We start from the raw sequence: 23,627 nt of genomic DNA, 5'->3' as shown, positions 1-23,627 counted from the left end.
CCGAAGATCAAGGTTGCTGGTGAGCCGAGATCGCGCCACTGCACTCCAGCCTGAGTGACAAAGTGAGACCTTGTCTCAAAATAAATAAATAAATACATAAATAAAAGCCATCTGTCATTCTACAAGATTACACTAATATTATAATCAGGAGCCGCGGAGGATTGTGGGAGGAGATTGTCTCCAATTTCTCCTCCCCCTCCCGGCCAAGATGTCTGACATGGAGGATGATTCCACGTGCGATGATGAGGAGGACTACGACCTGGAATACTCTGAAGATAGTAACTCCGAGCCAAATGTGGATTTGGAAAATCAGTACTATAATTCCAAAGCATTAAAAGAAGATGACTCAAAAGCAGCGTTAAGCAGTTTCCAAAAGGTTTTGGAACTTGAAGGTGAAAAAGGAGAATGGGGATTTAAAGCACTGAAACAAATGATTAAGATTAACTTCAAGTTGACAAACTTTCCAGAAATGATGAATAGATATAAACAGCTATTGACCTATATTCGGAGTGCAGTCACAAGAAATTATTCTGAAAACTCCATTAATTCTATTCTTGATTATATCTCTACTTCTAAACAGATGGATTTACTGCAGGAATTCTATGAAACAACACTGGAAGCTTTGAAAGATGCTAAGAATGATAGACTGTGGTTTAAGACAAACACAAAGCTTGGAAAATTATATTTAGAACGAGAGGAATATGGAAAGCTTCAAAAAATTTTACGCCAGTTACATCAGTCCTGCCAGACTGATGATGGAGAAGATGATCTGAAAAAAGGTACACAGTTATTAGAAATATATGCTTTGGAAATTCAAATGTACACAGCACAGAAAAATAACAAAAAACTTAAAGCACTCTATGAACAGTCACTTCACATCAAGTCTGCCATCCCTCATCCACTGATTATGGGAGTTATCAGAGAATGTGGTGGTAAAATGCACTTGAGAGAAGGTGAATTTGAAAAGGCACACACTGATTTTTTTGAAGCCTTCAAGAATTATGATGAATCTGGAAGTCCAAGACGAACCACTTGCTTAAAATATTTGGTCTTAGCAAATATGCTTATGAAATCGGGAATAAATCCATTTGACTCACAGGAGGCCAAGCCGTACAAAAATGATTCAGAAATTTTAGCAATGACGAATTTAGTAAGTGCCTATCAGAATAATGACATCACTGAATTTGAAAAGATTCTAAAAACAAATCACAGCAACATCATGGATGATCCTTTCATAAGAGAACACATCGAAGAGCTTTTGCGAAACATCAGAACACAAGTGCTTATAAAATTAATTAAGCCTTACACAAGAATACATATTCCTTTTATTTCTAAGGAGTTAAACATAGATGTAGCTGATGTGGAGAGCTTGCTGGTGCAGTGCATATTGGATAACACTATTCATGGCCGAATTGATCAAGTCAACCAACTCCTTGAACTGGATCATCAGAAGAGGGGTGGTGCACGATATACTGCACTAGATAAATGGAGCAACCAACTAAATTCTCTCAACCAGGCTGTAGTCAGTAAACTGGCTTAACAGAGAACAAGCTTTTACAGACATCCTTAAGGCAACAGTGCAGAGATGTAATCCTTAAAAGAACTGGGAATGGCAAAACTACTGTCCATTGATGTGTACTGAAAATTATTGGAGTTATGGCAGAAGTGCTTTTTTGATCAACTGGTTTGTGTTTTGCTGCTGCATTTATCCCAAGAAAAACAGCTTTAATCTCCAGAAGAAAACCAAAATACCATGGGATTTATGCTGTATTGACATCTTGCCCTAAACATACAACATCATAGTAATTTGTCATGGGCAACATGACCAGAGAGAATATTTTTGTCATGATTTTAAATACACTGACACGCTACTGTTGGTTAAATTTAAACATGTTTTACCTGCAGAAATTCTCTCACAAATAACCTGCAATAACTTGAAATGCATACCCTTTTGAACACTTCCTTTTCTCATGTATAAATTAAAATGTTTGCTGCATTTTGCAAAATGTCAAAAAAAAATATTATAATCATCACCATTTCCACTCCTGCTTTCCCCACCTTACTCAAAATTAATTTTTACCAGTATAGACACAAAGCCATTATTTCTTTTATAAGCTTATTCTAATTGGTACTACCAAAAAAAGCCTTATAAATGATCTCATTCAAGACATATATTCTATTATATGACTCTATTACAATTTATTTGAACATTATCCTGCTGATCAACATTGCTCGCAATTGTCATGATTACAAATAATATGGCAATTAAGCTGCTCCCTTATGGTAAAGTTGGAGATTTTTAGAATGTTTACAAACTGTAGAGTAGTAATCCATAACAAAATAATTTAATGGACTGCACTTAGCCTTCTTTCCTTTTTTTTTTTTTTTTAATGAAATAGAATACGGTACAATAGAATAGGATAAAATAGAGAATATATCACATCATGAAGTACTTCAGAAGTAGTGAATGATTTTGAAAAATTGTGGTTTTTTCCTGTGTATCCAAACATCTATATTCTTAAATGTATATAATCTGTACTGAAAGTTTTATTTCAAATTATTCTATGGACAAATAAGATTGAAAGCCACCTCTATAAGTGGAATTGCTCTAATAAACAAAATTTTCAACATTACAAGTGACTGGCAAAGTGTCCATACTAATTTAGATACCCTCCAGCAATGTACGAAAGCTTCTATATCTCTAAATCCCCAGAATAGTTTGATACTGTCATATTTACCTTAAGACAATTTGAACAGGCCAAATTGGCATCCTGTTATTTGACTATGTATTTGCCTGATTACTAGTGAGTATGAACTTCTTTTCATGTTTTTACTAGAATTGGGTCTCTCTTCCTTTCAATTGCCTATTTACATACTTTGATCAGATAGGGTTAGGGTTATTGACCTTTTCTTTGACTTGTACATTAAAATTATATGTGTGTGTATGTTTATATAGTGTATGTATGTTTATACATAGCTAGATACACACATTTATATATAAATTCTGTTCATAGGGCCTTTTGTTAAAATGAAATTTTCAACTTTAATACAGTAAAATTCATCAAATATTTATCCTATCTGGTGTAAGTCTTTTGTGTCTTGTACTATAGAAGAAAACTTCCCTGGTTCTTATGTCACATATATTCTTTTAATAGTTTTAGATTTTTGCTTTTTACCTTTCATTATTTAAAATTTATTTGTGTCGGTTTGTGTCCTCTGAGACAAAAATAATTATTTGTATATGGTGTGAGGTAGACATCAGCTTATGTTTTTAACCAGCTCACAAGTGTTAGTACTGCTACTAGTGTAGAATTTACTAAGATAAAATTACACATCAGAAATAAACAGGTTTTAAAAACCTTTACATTCAAATCTTGGCTTTTGCTATTTGTAATAATAAAAAATTGGAAACAATATCTAACCATAGGGAACAGATAAATTGTTTATTTTGAAATACTATATTGAAATAATGAAATACTATATTTCTGAAAAGGATACATCTCATAAATATCAGTGTTAATTAAAAAAAAAAAGTTAAACATCTATTGCCCTTTTCTCCCCCACACAGTCAAACTTCTTGAAAAGACTGAATGTGACCTCTTTTATTTCCTGACCACCTAAATTTCAAACAACTTAAACCTTATTTTCATTACTTCATAAGAAAGTAAAGACAGTTAACAGTATAAAATCTAATAGCTATTTTTTAGTCTTCATTTTCTAAGCAACCTAAGCTTCCTGGGCTCAAGTGATCCTCCCACCTCAGCTTCCCAAGTAGCTAGGACCACAGGTGCATGTTCACCACATTCAGCTAATTTTTGCATTTTTTGTAGAGAGGGGGTCTTGCCATGTTGCCCAGGCTGGTCTTGAACTCCTGGGCTCAAGTCATCTACTCACCTCAGCCTCCTAAAGTGCTGGGATTACAAGTGTGAGTTGCCGGGCCCAGTAGCTGTCTCCTTTTTATTTTTATTTCTTTTTAGATGGAGTCTCGCCTTATCTATCGCGCAAGCTGGAGTGCAGTGGCACGATCTCGGCTCACTACAACCTCCACCTCCCGGGTTCAAGCAATTCTCCTGCCTCAGCCTCCCAAGTAGCTGGGATTACAGGCAGGTACCACCATGCCCAATTAATTTTGTATTTTTAGTAGAGATGGGGTTTCACCATGTTGGCCAGGCTGGTCTCAAACTCCTGACCTCGGGTGATCCACCCGCCTCATCCTCCCAAAGTGGTGGGATTACAGGCGTGAGCCACCATGCCTGGCTGCCTTCTCCTTTTTAATAGGCTCTTATCACTTGGCTTCTGGGAACATTACTGCTTTCATTTTTCACCTACACCTCTGGCCAATGTTGAACAGTCTCTATCTGGTCATTGAATTTTGGAGTTACTCAAAACTTCGTCCTCAGCTATCTTTTCTTCTCACTCTATACTTTTTATCCTGGCATTTTTCATCATATCCGTGGCTTCAGTTATCACTTATGCAAAAGTCTCAACAAATTATAGCTCCAAATCCACATACGTAACTCCAACCTTTATAAATCTACATGGACATTTCAAAGACAATCAAACTGAGTAGGTTTAAAACCAAATTCATAATATTTCCCATGAGCCTTGTCTACTACCTACTAAATCCTTAGTGTTCACAATCTCAGGAGGTAGCACCACCTTCCCACCAAGTATGTAAGTCTGAGAAACAGGCATCATTCTTTACACCCTATTCTTCCCCTTTATTTAATCCAACAATTGTCCACTTTGTGTTTCTTGAATCTGTTCATTTGTCTTCATCGCCACTGACACCTCTGTAATTTAAGATGTACACCATATCTTATGCGAACTACTGCAATGCAGGAATAGGTCACCCCTATACACTCTGACCCTTCTCTGATCCGCTTCTTGCCATGTAGCCAGACTATTACTTGCTTTTCTTTTTTCAAAAGAAAATCTGAACATCTTATCCCTTGCATAAAACTCTCCAGTGCCTTTTCACATACTAATCAAGACTAAAATCCTTAATGTGACTAATAAGGTCTTTCATAGACTAGCCTCTGCCTTCTTTCCTAACCCTGTCTCATAGCACTCCCCTTTACTTTGTAACATCTCACGTCCCTGGCACCTTCTTTTACTCAAGTAGCCCACTGCTATAAGACTTTCATAGGCTCAATTCCTCTCTGCAGAATGCACTTGCAACCTATCTTCCACTCTCTCCTAACATTCCATTTCAAGCAGCACTTCCTCAGGGACTACGCAGGTTAAGTCAGAAACGAAAACTTTTACTTCAGTTTGTAATTACATAGCTCTGTCTATGACTATTTGAATTAATGTCTGCTCTGTCACTTCACCACAATTCTATGACAGCAGGATGGGGCATCTCCAACACCAATCAGAGTCCTATGCAGTTAGTAAGGACTCAAATGTTTGCTGAATTAATTATTTAGAATGACTATTTCAAGGGTAAATGCAATATGCACTATAGCCACTAGAGGATGCCCTACTTCTGTTTTTGTTCCTCCAGAACAAGATGTGAAGATTGAAAATACTTAAAAAAAAAAAAAACTAAACCTTTTATGATAAATTATTTACTATTAATGTAAATAAAATTGCAGTGATTGCAAAACATCAGTGATCACAAACTACTTATCTTAATTAGTTTAATTGCTTAATACTACACAGTATTACTTAATATTTCTCTTTAAAGAAAATTACAATTTATTCAGATTTATTGAAAAAGAAATACCTCCAAAACAAACACATAACTATTAAAATTTTAAAAAGATATATTCATGTACCAATACAAGTTATCTAGTTTATATCTGTGGATGTTTACCACACTCTGAGAAACAATAAAACATGAGTTATTACTAAAACCTCAAGTCAACCAAAACTTCTATTCAGAATATTACTTGTGGTTCTTTTAAGACTATTAAAGCCTAAAATATTTTTTAAATACTAAAATGGTTGACGTGCTTTGAAAAAAGCCATCTTTTACATCTTCGTTGCTAAGGCACAAGCTTTAATAACTATCATTAGTCAGATGAAACATTAGTTGTAAGGGCCTATATTAATGAAAATCTTACTAAGTAGAAAGGAAATTTCCCAACACTATTAATAATAAATTATTATAAGTAGTGATCGGTAATTATTAATATTCCAGTGTGTGTTACTTATATATTATTCACGAATAACCAAACCTCTGTGTATTGTGGAAAAGAAAAGTACCTACTGGGAAGACTGGGCAGTTGATTTGTTATGGGCTTACAAGATCACAAGTTCAAGGTTATAGGACAGGAAGCAGAAACAAAAGCAGAAAACTACAGATTTGTATAGGAAGAACTTCTGTACATGCAGTTCTTACAAGTCTCTAAGGAAACATTTTACATCTATTTTCAACTTGTGTTTTAGAACTTAGACTCCAAATTAAAGATACTCCCTTCAGCCCTACTGACTTAATTGCTTTTTCAATGCACTGCCAAAACAATTGATATTAGTTTTATTTTTAAAAACTTGTCAAATGTTCTCAACATATACTAATATTTCATTAATTAATAAGTGACCACAGTAACAGTTATTGTGTAGCACGTACCAGGCACTGGGACAAGAACATTCTCAATTCTGTGTACTTTCCTTATCCCGTTTGATAGATGAATGCAAGTGAGGCTGAGAAGTTAGGTAACTTTTTCAAGGTCTCACAATAAATAATGAGTAGAATTGGGATCTGAACTTAAGCTTTTCTATCTTACAAGCATAATCCTCTTCAGGAATCTTAAATGCAGGAGATGTCTCAATTTCCCAATCAGGGAGATGGAATATTGTACATAAACAATCCATTTCTAATCATGCCCTTCGCATGCCATTCACTAATCCTCCATTCCTGCATTCCAGAAATTGGTTCCATTTTAATCTCTCTGGAAAACCCAACTAAAATACGGATCAGCAATCCCTTTTGCTAAGAAATCTCTAACAGGATACAGTATTTGCCATTTCGATTCCATTTGGGGGGATTTTTTCCCCCATGTTTTACTTTTAATACATGGCACAAAAAACTACTTATCATTAAAACATTGGGAACTAATGTCCTATAAAAATACTTTAAATTCTTGGTACTATTTTTTTAAAAACTTCTAGCAAAAATAAAACTTAAAAAACGCAAATTCCCATTCAAATGAAAATTTCAGTTTACTGAGACTGGGTAAATTGAAATTAAAGCCTACTCTTAACTGTTGGCATACTTTTACATGTAAACCAATAACCTGACCTAAGGTTATGCAAGAATCCTCTATTTTAATTTTTCCATGGAGGTAACGGGAGATACTTTACTGTGGAATGTTTACTGCACACTGAATGTAGTATGTCACTTACCTGATAGCACTAATTACTACTGCCTATGCATTTCGGCATTTATTGGAAGCTGTACACTAAGAAAGGAAATCTAAAACCTGCGAAAGTGGTCGTTTGTGTGCGAAAAAAATAGGAGCCATAAGAAATAGCAGTCTAATTGTATTGACTGGAAAATCCTTTACCTTTTCAGATCATAATCAAGGAATAACATAAAAGATAAAAGTTGATCTTCTCAACTTAAGATATGTACTTTATATGCTAACGTTTCATTAAAAAAATCAAAACTCTCTGAAGCATTCAACTTTTAAAATAGTTCTAAGTTCCAAAACCTTGATTCCAGCTGAAGGAACAAGTCACAAATGTTGCAGGAGACAGTGGATAACGAATCGTTTGGGATATAAGAAAAATGATGTTAATTCCTTTGACTCCTTATTAGTGGAATTGATTTTTTTTTTTTTTTTTTTTTTTTTGAGACGGAGTCTCGCTCTGTCGCCCAGGCTGGAGTGCAGTGGCGCGACATCGGCTCACCGCAATCTCCGCCTCCCGGGTTCAAGCGATTCTCCTGCCTCAGCCTCCTGAGTAGCTGGGATTACAGGCGTGCGCGCCACGCCCAGCTAATTTTTGTATTATTAGTAGAGACGGGGGTTTCCCCATGTTGGTCAGGCTGGTCTCGAACTCCTGACCTCGTGATCCGCCCGGCTCGAGCCTCCCAAAGTGCTGGGATTACAGGCGTGAGCCACCGCGCCCGGCGTGGAGTTGATTTTATATCCACTACTCTTGGCTTAAGTTTACTTATCTGTCTACTGGTGAGAAAGCATCTGATATTCTGAAGGGTCCCTGTCGTGTAAATCGTGTATTAAATCCTAAGGGTTTATTGAGCACCTAACAATTTGTTTTCCAACTCGAGGACGTTCCCAGATCCAGGCAAATGCCAATCTCAGCGTCCCCTTTTCCGTTTAGTCTCTCCAGCCCCCGTCCCCACCCACAAGCAGGACCAATTCCGGGGCGGAGAAGTCGAGCTGTCGCTAGGCCTCCCGAGTGTGTAAGCATGTGGCAGAGAAGGGAAAAGAAGGGAAGTCACATTCTGACTACAGGCCTGGGCACTTGCTATCCGTGGGGACAAAATGTCACCAGTGGCAGCAAATAGCGAGAAAAAGTGCAGCGCACTAGGGAAACAGCGCGTCCGCCGGCGCGACACCACAGTTTGGGCGCCGACACCCTCCGCGCCCTGGTCCCTGAACTTTACCTGGAGCTTATCCCGGTCAGGCCTGATCTCGAAAACGAGGGCTCCTCGGCGCGAAGGCAGGACCCAGCTCCATTAAAGCTCTCGGGCAGGGGTCCCCTCTACCCACTGAAGCGAAAGCCAGTAGGGTATCCCTAAGCCACCACCACAACCACCCCTCAATCCCGGAACGCCCCCAACACCTGCCCGGCCGCTGCTGCTCTCACGATAATTCTCGGGCCAGTCACCCGTCAGTACTCTCCACGCCTTCCTTCTCTGACCAATCATGGAGGAATGGTGGGTGGAGTTTTGCTTTTGAGCGGAGAGCGGGGCCTTCAATCTTTGCTATTTGGCGCCTGGGATGGGCGGAGCTGAAGTGGGCTGGGGCGGGGCTGGGGCGGGGCTAGATTGGGGAGAGGGGCAGGGCACGCTCCAGTTCTCGCGATACTGGAGACCAGGAAGACGCCTGCAGAGCCCGGCTGCTGGTGCAGCAGAGGCTGAGGCATCAGGTGCAGCTGCATCCGGATCTCCTGCCTTGGAGCCTACTCCTTGTCTTCAAGTCCGGAGGCAGGAGGTGGTCAGGCCAGGGCTGTGGAGGTTTGCTGTGTCCCCTGAGGCCTAGAAGATTCGGGCTGCGGCCTGTCGGAGCCAGTCAGGGAGGCGCCCACACTCCTGACAGGATAAGATGGCGGCGATGGCGCCTGGAGGTAGTGGCAGTGGTGGCGGCGTGAATCCATTTCTCAGCGATTCGGATGAGGACGATGATGAGGTAGCGGCAACAGAGGAACGGCGGGCAGTACTTCGGCTGGGTGCCGGAAGTGGCCTAGATCCTGGCTCTGCGGGCTCGCTGTCGCCACAGGATCCCGTGGCCTTAGGAAGCAGTGCGCGGCCAGGGCTCCCTGGGGAGGCATCGGCGGCTGCAGTGGCCCTGGGGGGCACCGGGGAGACCCCGGCCCGATTGTCAATTGATGCGATCGCTGCTCAGCTGTTGCGCGATCAATACTTGCTGACCGCCCTGGAGCTGCATACCGAGCTGTTAGAGAGTGGCCGGGAGTTGCCTCGGCTACGCGACTACTTCTCCAATCCAGGCAACTTCGAGAGGCAAAGTGGAACCCCGCCGGGGATGGGGGCGCCAGGGGTCCCAGGAGCAGCCGGCGTTGGGGGCGCTGGAGGTCGGGAACCGAGTACAACGTCGGGCGGGGGACAGCTCAGTAAGTGGACGCAGCCTGTCACACTCCGGCAGGGTTGTTGGGATTGTAAGGAGTTACTGTAGGGGAGTGGGGTATTTCTGCGTGGGTCCCGAGGATAGGGGCATTTTAAGGAACGAGAGTATTGGGGTGGGGGCGCTCTTTTGCGGTGGAAGCCAAAGGATCAGGCAGTGACTGTTCTCTCTTCCTGCCTTCAACCCTTGGCTGGTGTTGCACTTGGCTCCTGGCTCCCCTGTTGGTGTCAATATCTATAAAATATCAAGAGTTTCTAGTTCACTGGCTATTACGGGACTCCAGAAGGTTCCCTTTTATACTAGTTTATTGCTTTAAGCATTTTTTCCTTTTCTCCAGTTACCTGAATCACACTACCAGGAAATAGTGTTACCTGAATTGCCTGCAGTAGTTCTTTGAGTCTGAGCCAGGAGAGAAAGAATAGGACACATTGCTGCTGTCTCCGAAAAGTCAGATGTACTTAAGACCCTTTGTCTTTGGGACGACTTTTTCACCGCCAGAACTGGGTTTTCTGCTGCACGAAATTTGTTCTGCTGAAATAAAGTTGATGTAATTCAGTTTCAATGCTTTAATTTCAGTAATGTTCAAAATTACAGGAAATCCAAGGAGCAAGGCAGACAGGTTCTGCCAGGAGTCTTTCTCACCATCCCACCACCTTGCAGGCTTTTCTCTCCGCATTAGATAGGAGTTGACCTTTTTACCTGGTTGGAATCATTTTTAGCAACATAGAGTAATCGTTGACCCCACATATTTGTAAGCATCTCTTATGGCTTGAAAACTTATTGTCAAAGATGTACTGTACTGTATGTAGGATTCCCAGTGTCTCCCTTTTGGGAGGTACCTTAAAATATTCACTTACTAATGTATGGTGATGTTTTAGTATGAGGCCGTATATTAATTCTATATTAACAAGTGTTCATATAGTATTTTTAAACTGCAGCCTAATTGATTTTTTTTTTTAATCACTATGCTTTTGAATAGTGCCAGAGACTTAAATTGCCAAACGTAGACGTGGTGGAAGCTTAGGGAGTGCATTTTCTATCAAGGTGAATCTTAAATATATTTCCGCCTTGGATATGGGATATAATTTCCTTACTCAATATGTAGGATAATCTTCTTTTTCGGGAAAAGATTTTCTCATTGCTGACCTTTAAGACTAAAAATCAGACAGCAGTGTAACAAAAGTGTTATGTGTGGTGGTGGTGTTTGTTTTTATTTATTTTTATTTATTTATTTATTTATTGGTTCTTGTGTTATTTCTAAGATTTCTAAATTATCTCATGATTTTTCACCAGACAAGGTCTAGCTAAGATGCCACCTTTCTAAATGCTTCCTCCAAGTAGTTGCTTGACCTCTTTCATTGTACCACCTTCAAACCTCCATCAGAGCCTTTAGCCCGTTTGTGTGTGATTTGTTGGCAATGCCATTTTTCTCCATTGGTCAGTTCTTCACGGACATTTTTATAGTAAATTCCTCACGCTTTGCTCAGTCCCTGGCCTGTTGATGAACATAACTGAATTGTATCTGCTATGTTTTCAACCGTATTAATACGGTGAAATGGATTATTCCTTACTTGATAACTTTATTCATTTAATTTTAAAGAATTTCTTTCTTGACCTTTTCACCCTGTCTTATTAGGGTTATCATAGCATTGTTTCTAGTGAAAATTCATCCTTGCAGACTTTTGTATTGAAAGAACTATAATTGAGCTCAGTAAACAGTTTAGCAGTGTTTTAGAGTAAAACTTTACTTCTAAGTACCTTTGCATTACACGTTTTTATGGTTTCTTGAAATAAATAGGGTCTTATGATCAAATATCACAATTAAATATTCATGTGCACCTGTGCTTTTCTAAGATCCTCATTTATCTGTACCTGTTTTAGGTACTGGATATATATGTGTGTGTGTCTGTCTCTGTGTGTGTGTGCACACATAAAGGTTATTAAATTTTTAGTTAATACTAAGCAAATGAACAACAGGGCAAAAAATTCAAAATTATCCATAATCCCACAAATGGTATTGGTTTTTCCTGTCTTTAATGGTAGTTGCCTTACCAGTCTTTTCTGTGCATGTATTTTAAAAAACAAAAAATGGATTAAACTGTTTAACATAGTTTTATACAGGCATTATAGTTTTTAGCATCAACTTGGATGTAAAATTTGCATACAGTAAAATTTACACTTTTTAAGTGTATGCAATTTGGTGAGTTTTGACAAGTCAGTCACTACCACAATTAAAATACAGAACATCAGCAGGGTGTGGTGGCTCACGCCTGTAATCCCAACCCTTTGGGAGGCCTAGGCAGGCAGATCACAAGGTCAGGAGTTCGAGGCCAGCCTGGCCAACATGGTGAAATACCTTCTCTACTAAAATTACTAAAATTAGCCAGGCGTGGTGGTGGGCACCTGTAATCCCAGCTACATGGGAGGCTGAGGCAGGAGAATTGCTTGAACCCAGGCAGCGGAGGTTGCAGTAAGCCGAGATCTTGCCGCTGCACTCCAGCCTGGGCAACAGAGCGAGACTCCATCTCAAAAATAAATAAATAAATAAATAAATAAATAAATAAATAAATAAAAAAAAATAAAATGTAGAGCATTTTTATTATCCCCAGAATTCCTTCATTCAATATCCTTACTTCCATCTAAACCACCACTGATCACTTAGAACAGAATTTCTGAACCTGGGCCTGGGCACTCTCAACATTTTGGGCCTGGTAATGCTTTGCCATGGCTGCTGGCCTGTGTATTATAGAATGTTTAACAGCATCCCTGACCTCTACCCACCAGATCCCTGTAGCAACCACCCCCATACCTATGCCACCCCAGTTATGACAACCAAAAATGTCTCCAGCATTGCCCAGGGAAGGGGAGGGCATAATTTCCCCAGTTGAGAACTACGTCTGTAGATAAGTTTTGCCAGTTCTAAAATTCCATGTAAATAGAATCATAGAACGTATTTTTGTGTGTGTCTGCCTTCTTTTGCTCAGAATGTTTTTAAAAGTCATCTGTGTCTTTGTGTGTATTTCTAGATCATTCCTTTTTGGTTTTATCCCTGAAAGGGGGGGATAAAAACATTTGTGTTTTTTCAGACATTTGTGTTTTTTCCAGTTTTGTGTTATTATAAAGAAAGCTCCCATTTACGTCTTTATAAGAAACTGCCAAATTGTTTTCCAAAATGGACCATTTAAAATTTCCACCACCAATGTATAAGAGTTCCAGTTTCTGTACATCTCCTAAACACTTGGTATTTTCAGGCTTTTTAATCTGTCATTTTGGTAAGAATTTTAGCAGTATCTTATCGTGGCTTTAATTTCTATTTCCCTGATGACTAATGATTCTGAGGTCCTTTTCCTATGCCTTTAGTTTTTTATGAAATGCCTATTTTTTATGAAATGCCTATTCAATCTTTTGCTCTCTTTTTTTCCCCTTCAACTTCCAGGGTACACGTGCAGGGTATACAGGTTGGTTACATAGGTAGACATGCGTCATAGTGGTTTGCTGCACAGATTAACCCATCACCTAGATATTACGCCCAGCACACATTAGCTATTTTTCCTGATGCTCTCCCCGTCATCCCCCATGTCCATGTGTTCTCATCGTTCAGCTCCTACTTATAAATGAGAACATGCGGTGTTTGGTTTTCTGTTCCTGTGTTAGTTTGCTGAGGATAATGGCTCCCAGCTCCATCTATGTGCCTACAAAGAACATGATCCTGTTGCTTTTTATGGCTGGCTGCATAGTATTCCATGGTGTACATGTATCACATTTTCTTTATCCAGTCTATCATTGATGGGCATTTGGGTTGATTCCCATGTCTTTCCTATTGTGAATAGTGCTGCAATGAAGATACACATGTGTGTATCTGTATAATAGAATCATTTACATTCCTTTGGGCATATACCCAGTAATGAGATTGCTGGGGCAAATGGTATTTCTGGTTCTAGGTCTTAGAGGAATTGCCACACTGTCTTCCACAATGGTTTAACTAATTTACAGTCCCACCAACAGTGTAAAAGCGTTCCTATTTCTCTGCAACCTCTCCAGTGTCTATCGTTTCTTGACTTTAATAATCACCATTCTGACTGGCCTAAGATGGCATTTCATTGTGGTTTTGATTTGCATTTCTCTAATGATCAGTGGTGTTGCGCTTTTTTTCATATGCTTGTTAGCCGCGTGAATGTCTTCTTTTGAGAAATGTTCGTTCATGTCCTTTGCCCACTTTTTAATGGGATTATTTGTTTTTTCTTGTAAATTTGTTTACATTCCTTGTAGACTATGGATGTTAGATCTTTATCAGATGGATAGATTGCAAACATTTTCTCCCATTCTGTAGGTTGTCTGTTCTCTCTGATAGTTTATTTTGCTGTGCAGAAGCTCTTAGGTTTAATTAGATCCCATTTGCCAATTTCTACTTTTGTTGCAATTGCTTTTGGCATTTTTGGCATGAAATCTTTGCCCGTGCCTATGTCCTGAATGGTATTGCCTATATTTTCTTCAAGGGTTTTCATAATTTTGGGTTTTACATTTAAGTCTTTAATCCATCTTGAGTTAATTTTTGTGTCAGTTGTAAGGAAGGAGTCCAGTGTCAATTTTCTGCATATAGCTAGCCAGTTCTCCCAGCATTCTATTAAATAGGGAATTCTTTTCCCTTTGCTTGTTTATGTCAAGTTTGTCGAAGATCAGATGGTTAAAGATCAGATGTCAAAGATCAGATGTCAAAGATCAGATGTCAAAGTATCCAGTCTTATTTCTGAGTGCTCTCTTCTGTTCCATTGGTCTGTGTCTGTTTTTGTACCAGTACCATGCTGTTTTGATTACAGTAACCTTGTAGTATAGTCTGAAGTCAGGTAGCGTGATGCTTCCAGCTTTGTTCTTTTTGCTGAGGATTGTCTTGGCTATATGGGTTCTTTTTTGGTTCCATAGGAATTTTAAAAGTTTTTTCTAATTCTATGAAGAATGTCGATGGTAGTTAAATGGGAATAGCATTGAATCTATAAATTACTTTGGGCAGTGTAGCCATTTTCATGATATTGATTCTTCCTATCCATGAGCATCCATTTATTGTGTTGTCTCTGATTTCCTTTAGCAGTAGTTTGTAGTTCTTGAAGAGGTCCTTCACTTCCTTTGTTAGCTGCATTCCTAGGTCTTTTATTCTCTTTGTAGCAATTATGAATGGGAGTTCATTCATGATTTGGCTCTCTGGTTGTCTGTTGTTGGTGTGTAGGAATCCCTGTGATATTTGCACGTTGATTTTGTTTCCTGAGACTTTGCTGTAGTTGCCTATCAGCTTAAGAAGTTTTGGGGCTGAGACAATGGGGTTTTCTAGATACAGGATTATGTCATCTGCAAACAAAGACAATTTAACTTCCTCGCCTCCTATTTGAATACCCTTCATTTCTTTCTCTTGCCTGATCCCTGGCCAGAACTTCCAATACCATGTTGAATAGGAGTAGTGAGAGGGTATCCTTGTCTTGTGCTGGTTTTCAAAGGGATTGCTTCCAGCTTTTGCCCATTCAGTATGATATTGGCTGTGGGTTTGTCATATATGGCTCTTATTATTTTGAGGTGTGTTCTTTCAATACCTAGTGTATTGAGAGTTTTTAACATAAAGGAATGTTGAATTTTATCAAAGGCCTTTTCTGCATCTGTTGAGATAATCATGTAGTTTTTGTCTTTAGTTCTGTTTATGTGATGAATTACATTACTGATTTGTGTATGTTGAACCAATCTTGCAACTCAGGGATGAAACCAACTTGATTGTAGTGAATAAACTTTTTGACGTGCTGCTGGATTCGATTTGCCAGTATTTTATTGAGGATTTTTGCATTGATGTTCATCAGGGATATTATTTTGCCCTTTTTTAAATTAGGTTGTTTACATGTTGGTTTTGTTTCATTATTGAGTTGTAAGAGTTCTCTATATGTCCATTATCAAATGTGAATTTTGCAAATATTTTCTTCCAGTCTGATTTGCTTTTGTATTTTCTTAATGATGTGTCTCAGACCAGGCGCAGTGGCTCACACCTGTAATCCCAGCACTTTGGGAGGATGAAGTGAGCAGATGGTTTGAGCCCAGGAGTTTGAGACCAGCCCGGGCAACATGACAAAACTCCATCACTACAAAAAAAAAATACAAAAATTAGCCGTGCGTGGTGGCCTATGCCTGTGATCCCAGCTACTTGAGAGGCTCAGATAGAAGGATCGCTTGAGCCCAGGTGGCCGAGGCTGCAGTGAGCCATGATGATACCACTGCACTGCCTGGGTGAAAGAACGAGATCCTGTATCAAAAAAAAAAAAAACCCAAAAACCAGTGTGTCTTGTGAACAAAAGCTTTTGATTTCGTCAAATCCAATTGACTGTTTTTTTCTTTAATAATTTATGTTCTGTATCTCCTTTTAAGAAATATTTGCCTACCCCAGAGTTGCAAAGATTTTCTCTTACAAGTTTTATAGTTTCGACTTTTACAATTAGGTCTATGATGGCAGGAACTGTATTTTAATGAAGGTATCATAAAGGAGAAAAATATTTCTTAAATATTCCTCCTATAAACATGCAGACATTTATAGTACAAACTTTAGTACAGTTTTAAAATACTTGTATAAAACTGCTCAGTACTGTATTCGGAAGATTTCAACAAAGCTCCTGATCATACAAATTATATTGTCTAGGACAGGGCTACTGCCTATTTTTAGAGGTCCTCTATATATTCAATTTTAGCATGTCGATTGATACTACTTGGGTGTGATTTTATAATAATAAGCACTTGTTGGCTGATTGTAAACGGTTTAAAGATTGGTAGTATAGATTATCTAAAACATTATTTTGATTTGTTTTTGTATATGTGTTTTTGATATGTGTCTGATCTGAAAATTCAGAATACTTCAGAACAATAAATGTATAATAAAAAGTGATTTTCTTTATTTAATGATGTTTAAGAACAATATAATCTTATTATTAACCTTTATAATTTTAGATTTAGTGAATTATTTCCCTAAAACTGTTGACTTCAGTTAATACTGTAATACAGTTGTGCTTTTAAACATACTTTAAGAAGTCTTCATACTGTTTAATTTTTTTCTTGATTATAAGAATAATCCATATTTATAAAACATTCAAATATGAACAGGATATATAGCTTTATAAGTTTGATGTTTTCAATAGAATTTCTATTAACTGAATAAAATTACTTTTAACAGATATTCTAAGGAAACCTCAGTTTTGGATAAATTCTTGTAGCATCATTGTAATGTTCCTACTAAATTTACACGATGAACCAATTAGATCTTTTATATGTAATATTATTTGCTGGAATATACACACACTCCTTGTGTGTGCATGTGTGTACCCTGTATTTCTGCCAGGTGAGCCAAGATAGCTTCTATTCAGTAATTACTTCGTTTTCTAGTTACAATGCAAGATAAAAATTATGGTAATGACATTGATTAACACTGAGCAGGTTATAGTAACTTAGCAAGAGTAACGCTTTTTCTGTTTGAAGCATTAGGGCTCTAATCAAAATTAGACTGTAATTTCTTAAGATTAACCCAGTTCTTTGCACAATAGAGATGTAATGCGATCAAGTGGAGAGGGCAACTAACATGCCTTTTGGTGATAGATTTCTTTTACTATGCCTTCAAATTTTTATAAGGCAGCTAATCAGGAGGTAGGCATTTATGTTTGAATGTAATCATTTCACTTGTGAGCTTGCAGCCTTCCAAAATCATCTTCCTTTTTTTTTTTTTTTTTTTTTTTTAAGACGGAGTCTCCTTCTGTGGCCAGGCTGGAGTGCAGTGGTGCAATCTTGGCTCACTGCAACCTTCACCTCCCCGGTTCAAGCAGTTCTCCTACCTCAGCCTCCCAAATACCTAGGACTACAGGCGCGCGCCACCTCACTCAGCTAATTTTTGTATTTTTGGTAGAGACCGGGTTTCACCACGTTGGCCAGGCTGGTCTCAAACTTCTGACCTCATGTGATCCGCCAACCTCGGCCTCCCAAAGTGCTGGGATTACAAGCGTGAGCCACGGTGCCCGACCTAAAATCTTCCTTTCATGATCCGACCTATCGTTTCTCAGAACTCTGAGAGCATATATCCAACTATGCCCAGTGTTCCTTTCCTAGTATCGCCAACACTAAGATGTAAGATGTCACGATTGGCCGGGCGCGGTGGCTCAAGCCTGTAATCCCAGCACTTTGGGAGGCCGAGACGGGCGGATCACGAGGTCAGGAGATCGAGACCATCCTGGCTGACACGGTGAAACCCCGTCTCTACTAAAAAATACAAAAAACTAGCCGGGCGAGGTGGTGGGCGCCTGTAGTCCCAGATACTCGGGAGGCTGAGGCAGGAGAATGGCGTGAACCCGGGATGTGGAGCTTGCAGTGAGCCGAGATCTGGCCACTGCACTCCAGCCTGGGCGGCAGAGCGAGACTCCGTCTCAGAAAAAAAAAAAAAAAAAAAAAAAAAAAGTCACGATTGCTTTCTTACAAAGTTTTCATCCCTTCTACTTTATAAAGTAGTTCCCCTCTGTTAAGTTGGGATTGGATTTAGTGTTTTCTCTGCTTTCTGAGAGAGAAAACACCAGCGCAATATTTTTTTTTCCTTTTTTTTTTTTCTTTTTTTTTTTTTTGAGACATAGTCTCCCTCTGTCGGCCAGACTGGAGTGCAGTGGCGCAATCTCGGCTCGCTGCAACCTCTGCCTCCTGGGTACAAGTGACTCTGGTGCCTCAGCCTCCTCAGTAGCTGGGATTACAAGCCCCTACCACCATGCCTGGCTAATTTTTGTGTTTTGGGTAGAGATTAGATTTTGCCATGTTGGCCAGGCATGTCTTGAATTCCTGGCCTCAAGTGATCCACCTGCCTCGGCCTCCCAAAGTGCTGGGATTACAGGCGTGAGCCACTGCGCACGGCCCCATCACAACATTTCTAAAATTTATTAACTTCACTGCTTTTACCTGAATTAGACTTTCCACTATTCTCTGGGCCATAGACATTCCTAAATATATCTACTGTGTAACTGTCATTTTTCTTTCCTATGTCTTTCCAATTGTTTCAAATTTATTTCTGTGGAAATTTAGTTAGATATCATCCCTGCTTGGCATGGTGGCCTGAATATAGTTGGTATTCGGTATTTTTACATCGATATATTTATTAAACATTGTGATCAGTTAAGGATTTCAGTGATCTAAAAGTTTAATGCATATCTTTGAGCTTATGTTCTTAATGGAGAGGTAAGACTAACACCTGAAATAATTTGAGAATAGTCTCCTGTGGCAAAGAAAATGTTTACAGAATGTAAACATTCTGATGTAGAAAAACCTTTGTTGATTGTGGAAATGAAATGGGCCTGTGGAGAAAGTAAAAGTTAAGTTTGACCCTCAAGGATGGTTAAAATTTTGAATAAATAGTAACTTTATTATTTGACTATATTTAGACTCTATCCTGAGTAAGAAAAGGAAAAGGAAGTACAGGTGAAGGAAAGATAATAGGTCTTGTATTTTTAATGTTTAAAATATCATCTGGGAACTCCCTGCTTACCATCATCTGCTTACCATATAATAGGGTGATTCCACTGGAGTAGTTGCAAAAATATAATATGACATTTTAGCCTCTTGTGGTGCTCTAAAAGGAAGCAAGATAAGGGTACTAATCTGGGAAAACCAACCTTATTTCTGTGAAAAATTAAAATTTTACTTTCTACTTTTCAAACAAGCAAGTTAGAGCTGGAACTTCAAAATGTTTATTAAAAACCTAGATTGTTGGTTTGGCATTTTTCAGTCAAAAATTAAATTTTGTGTATTTGTTTGTAATTTAGCTTTTAACTGTGCTGTTCCACCCTGTCCTGCAGCTCCCAGCCTCCCAGCCTTGTCTAAAAATACACAGTACTTATATCTGAATTACAAATATCAGTTGAAAAACTTCACATCTACGGTATACTTAGTTTCTACAAACTAAGGAAATCTATATAGGAAAACCTGAACAAGTTGACTGTAAACTGATTAATTTTCTTTAAGAATAGATTCCTCATAGATTTCTGAGAATTGAATACCCGTTACAATTGGATATAGCAATGGTATTTACCAAGATTCAGCAAAAGATAGCGGGATCAAGAAGAATGCCCTAGAGGTGATATGTTTAGATTATAGTAAGATACAGGACAGACATCTCATATTGGTGTGAACAAATAGAGAAATAAGGGCTTCATCAGAGTAGCTATGGAAACATTTGTGACTGATAAAACAACAGTAGGTCTGTGCCAGACTATACCAACTATAATTTTTTTTTTTTTTTTTTTTTTGAGACAGAGTCTCGCTCTGTCACCCAGGCTGGAGTGCAGTGTCGCGATCTCGGCTCACTGCAAGCTACGCCTCCCGGGTTCATGCCATTCTCCTGCCTCAGCCTCCCGAGTAGCTGGGACTACAGGCGCCCGCCACCTCGCCCGGCTAGATTTTTTGTATTTTTTTAGTAGAGACGGGGTTTCACCACTTTAGCCAGGATGGTCTCGATCTCCTGACCTCGTGATCCGCCCGTCTTGGCCTCCCAAAGTGCTGGGATTACAGGCTTGAGCCACCGCGCCGGGCCACCAACTATAATTTTGAACTCAGCCTATTGTTTGAAGACCACTGGACTTGTACCAATGTCTGATCTTCAATTCTGTCTCTGCCACTTACTAGCTCTTTCACCTGGGGTAAATCACTTCTTAATGCAGAAGGCAAGCCAGGTAGTACAAAATTGATCATTTAAAAATAGAGTGACAAACCATAGCACCACACTAAGTCACAGATGAATAATCTGCCTGAAGCATCACTTCATTTCATCAAGGCACCCACACTGCGTAGCATTAAACTTAATCAAAATTAGGATATTCACATCCTACATGTGATTGTAGGATATCTGGGCAAAGCCCAGGATCAACTAAACCTCAGCTGGCAGCCAGATATAGTCATCAACTGTCCCTCTGCGTGAAATAAACTAACAAGGCCAAATTAGCTTGTGCTCTCTTTGTTTTTAATCTTCAGGGTTTGCTGCATGGCTACTTGTAAGTTTCTGATGTAGTCACGGAGCATTACAAAACCTTAAGGAGGAGTAGAACACAGTTGCAATCATGGGTGTAGCCTTCCAGATTTTCTCACCTATGAAGTCAAAAATCCTCAGAAATAATGTTCGTTTGTTTTTGAAACCAGCTAGTCCTGTTGTGGGTGGGTAAGATTGCTCAAGATAGTATCGTTGACGTTTCTGTTCCTTCTAACCACCTATGAGTGTGTGCTTGTGTGCTCCCTTAGTTCAGACTTTAGCTCACATTTATACCATCAGTTTTAGCCTTATCCTATAGCTTTAATCTCTTCCTCCATTCTTACTCTGACTTGATTTTAAAGAGTTATTCATTCTTGTCATTCTAGCTAAAGTCTTTTAAATAAAATTGCTTCCTCCTGTCCAAAACAACTTTTTCAAACCTTTTTTAGTAGTAAAAAATATATTTGACAGAAAAAAAATGTATAAACCTCACTAGGAATTTTTAAATTTCTTCTATTTTTGTATGGTGTATTTGTCAAAGTATAAAAGTGGCTTTAAAATATTTTATTGTGGCTATGTATAATAAAGTTATCCCTTTAGTTTTGCTTCTTCCTGCCCTTTCAACCATGTTGTCCATATGCAAAACCTTTATTCTACTCATATTGTTTCTTCATTTTTCCCTTGAAACATGCCTTATATTTTCTTGAATATTTATATTTATTATATTTATATTAATATTATGTTTTCTTGCCTGGCGCCCTTGTCCACATTATTTTTTCTTCTCATGGAATACTTGTCCTCTGTTCCATATTTTTTCTAAATTCTGTGCATCCTTAAAGGAAGGTCCTGTTTATATTCCTTCCTTTCCCAAAAGCTTCTCCAGCCCATAGTGATCTCTAAATCTTCTGAACTTGAGGGGTTTTTTTTGTCTGTTCCACTTATGGAACAGACAAAACTTACCAGTTTACCAACTGTGATGAAAGTACCTGATTATTTGTTTCTGAGTTATAAATATACATATAATATAATTATATACAGACCTGTGAATATGTGTTTCTAATTAACTCTTAATAATATTATTGAAATGTTTGTGTGTAGATGTTTTAGCTGACTAGATTTTTTTTAAGATTTTAGCTTGTAGGTCTTATATTGTCCTCTTTCATGCCTAGCACAAATGCCTAAGGTAGACAGTTTATAGAAAATTTATCTGTGTATCACCAGTACTTAATATTGTGCCTGGGATACAAGCTTTCAGTAAATATTGAAGTTATGTTAAAGAATTGATCTTTAGGTAGTAGTTTCCTATACATTTATAAGTAGGGAATATTTTCTTGTGAAAATTAACCTTTTACTTTATATCCGATTTCCTCAACTCTGTCTGAGCAAGATTCCATCAAGGCTGTGTTTCTGAGGCCATTCACAGTATCAAACCCAACTTATCTGGAATCTAGGCGATCAGAACCTGGATGCTGTTACATATTGTTCAAGAGAACCGATGGTTTAGAGCTCAGGCTTTGCTGTTGGAGAGCTTGAGTTCATATTTGTATTCTGCCACTCCCTCATTGCATGACTCTGGATAGTCTTTGTTTCCTTTACTGTAAAATGCAGATGGTAATGACTCCTTTAGCATGGGGTTGTTATGAAAGGTTATCTGTGTAAAGTATCTGGCACAGAATAAGTGGTCCAAAAGAATGTTAATAATAATTACTATTGTTGTCAGCATTAACAGTAATCATTCTCTTTACTAATAGCTTTTCATATGATAAAGTCATCCTGTATTATAGAAATTTTAAGTGAATAGCTTGTCAGTAAAGTTTTAATATGTAAGTTTCTTCCCAAGTTTAAATCTTGACTTTGAAGTTCCCCTCTTTCTGAAACCTTGTGACAGAGAGAAAAAGACAATGGGCTGCAAACTGGGAGGCTTGAATTCTTCTTCTGGCTTGCTCACAGATTAATTTTTTAACCTTTAAGATAAAGTAAGCCAATTGTATTATTGTTATCCATGTATATAACTTAATTCCAATGATTTATAAGCTTCCTTAAGACGAGGACAAAGTTTTACCGAAGTTTTATCTTTGTACTCCTCACTACAGCTTAGTAAATACTGCATAAGCGCATAACTTCAGTTCTCTCATCTGTTAAAGTGAGGGGATTGTACTATCTTAAAAATTCCTTTTAAATCTCAAATATTTTGGACATAGGGGTCAGTGAAAAATTAACCCCATCATTGGAGAAGAATTGAGGATCAGGAAAATATAAATGTGAGTGCTGCAGTTGCTAAAAGTAAAAGGCTGTCCCCAACTTTTTTTTTTAAAGAAAAGATAGACCAAGGTCTATCCAGAAATTAGCCTTTCTCTTCTGGTGTATCACGTGTATTGTAAAGTGTTTCACATCTTTCTTTTCTTTATCACCAAGGTTACTAGTATACCTAGGCCTTCCAGATAATTTCAGAAGTGACCTTGAGTGGGAGGAGGCAGAGTACCTTTATGGTTTTACTCTGGCGTTTATAAATACAATGCCCACATAAAAGAAAGTTTTCATTAGTATTGAATGAATTTTACATTATTTCCAAAGTAGAAAATTTATAGTCTTATATTTTTTTAACTTTCATATTTTAGAAGTAGGATTATAGGCTCTTTCTTTGACATACATCTCTGAGATCCCTCCGTAAGTGAATAACTTTTTTTTTCTTTTTTTCTTTCTTTTCTTGAGGCAGAGACATGCTCTGTTGCCCAGGCTGGAGTGCAGATCTCAGCTTACTGCAACCTCTGCCTCCCGGGTTCCAGCGATTCTCCTGCCTCAGCCTCCCAAGTAGCTGGGACTACAGGCGCGTGCCACCATGCCCAGCT

The 23,627-nt window shown here is 38.5% G+C and overlaps 2 protein-coding genes and 1 pseudogene across 23 annotated transcripts in view; 2 read left to right on the top strand and 1 right to left on the bottom strand.

Moving 5' to 3' along the window:
- The window catches only part of PIGN (phosphatidylinositol glycan anchor biosynthesis class N), a 153,747-nt gene extending 144,991 nt beyond the window's left edge, over positions 1–8,756 (bottom strand). For all 5 annotated transcript variants that reach the window (XM_015439673.4, XM_005586528.5, XM_015439677.4 and 2 more), the window contains exon 1: positions 8,576–8,756. The gene's annotated coding sequence lies outside the window, so the exon portion shown is untranslated. The remainder of the gene's footprint in view (positions 1–8,575) is intronic.
- Positions 177–2,510, top strand: LOC102144246 (COP9 signalosome complex subunit 2 pseudogene; annotated as a pseudogene).
- A 259-nt stretch (positions 8,757–9,015) lies between the features above and the next one.
- The window catches only part of RELCH (RAB11 binding and LisH domain, coiled-coil and HEAT repeat containing), a 121,741-nt gene continuing 107,129 nt past the window's right edge, over positions 9,016–23,627 (top strand). For all 18 annotated transcript variants that reach the window (XR_012427220.1, XR_012427218.1, XR_012427217.1 and 15 more), the window contains exon 1: positions 9,016–9,762. Coding sequence is in view for 12 of the 18 variants with exons in the window: in XM_015439671.4 (XP_015295157.1) it covers positions 9,237–9,762 (526 nt within the window). In the remaining 6 variants the exon portion in view is untranslated. The remainder of the gene's footprint in view (positions 9,763–23,627) is intronic.

This window comes from Macaca fascicularis, chromosome 18 (genome assembly GCF_037993035.2).
Source record: "Macaca fascicularis isolate 582-1 chromosome 18, T2T-MFA8v1.1".
NCBI lineage: Eukaryota > Metazoa > Chordata > Mammalia > Primates > Cercopithecidae > Macaca > Macaca fascicularis.
Note: the sequence above shows the minus strand (reverse complement) of the source record. Positions and strands in the feature narration are given on the sequence as shown.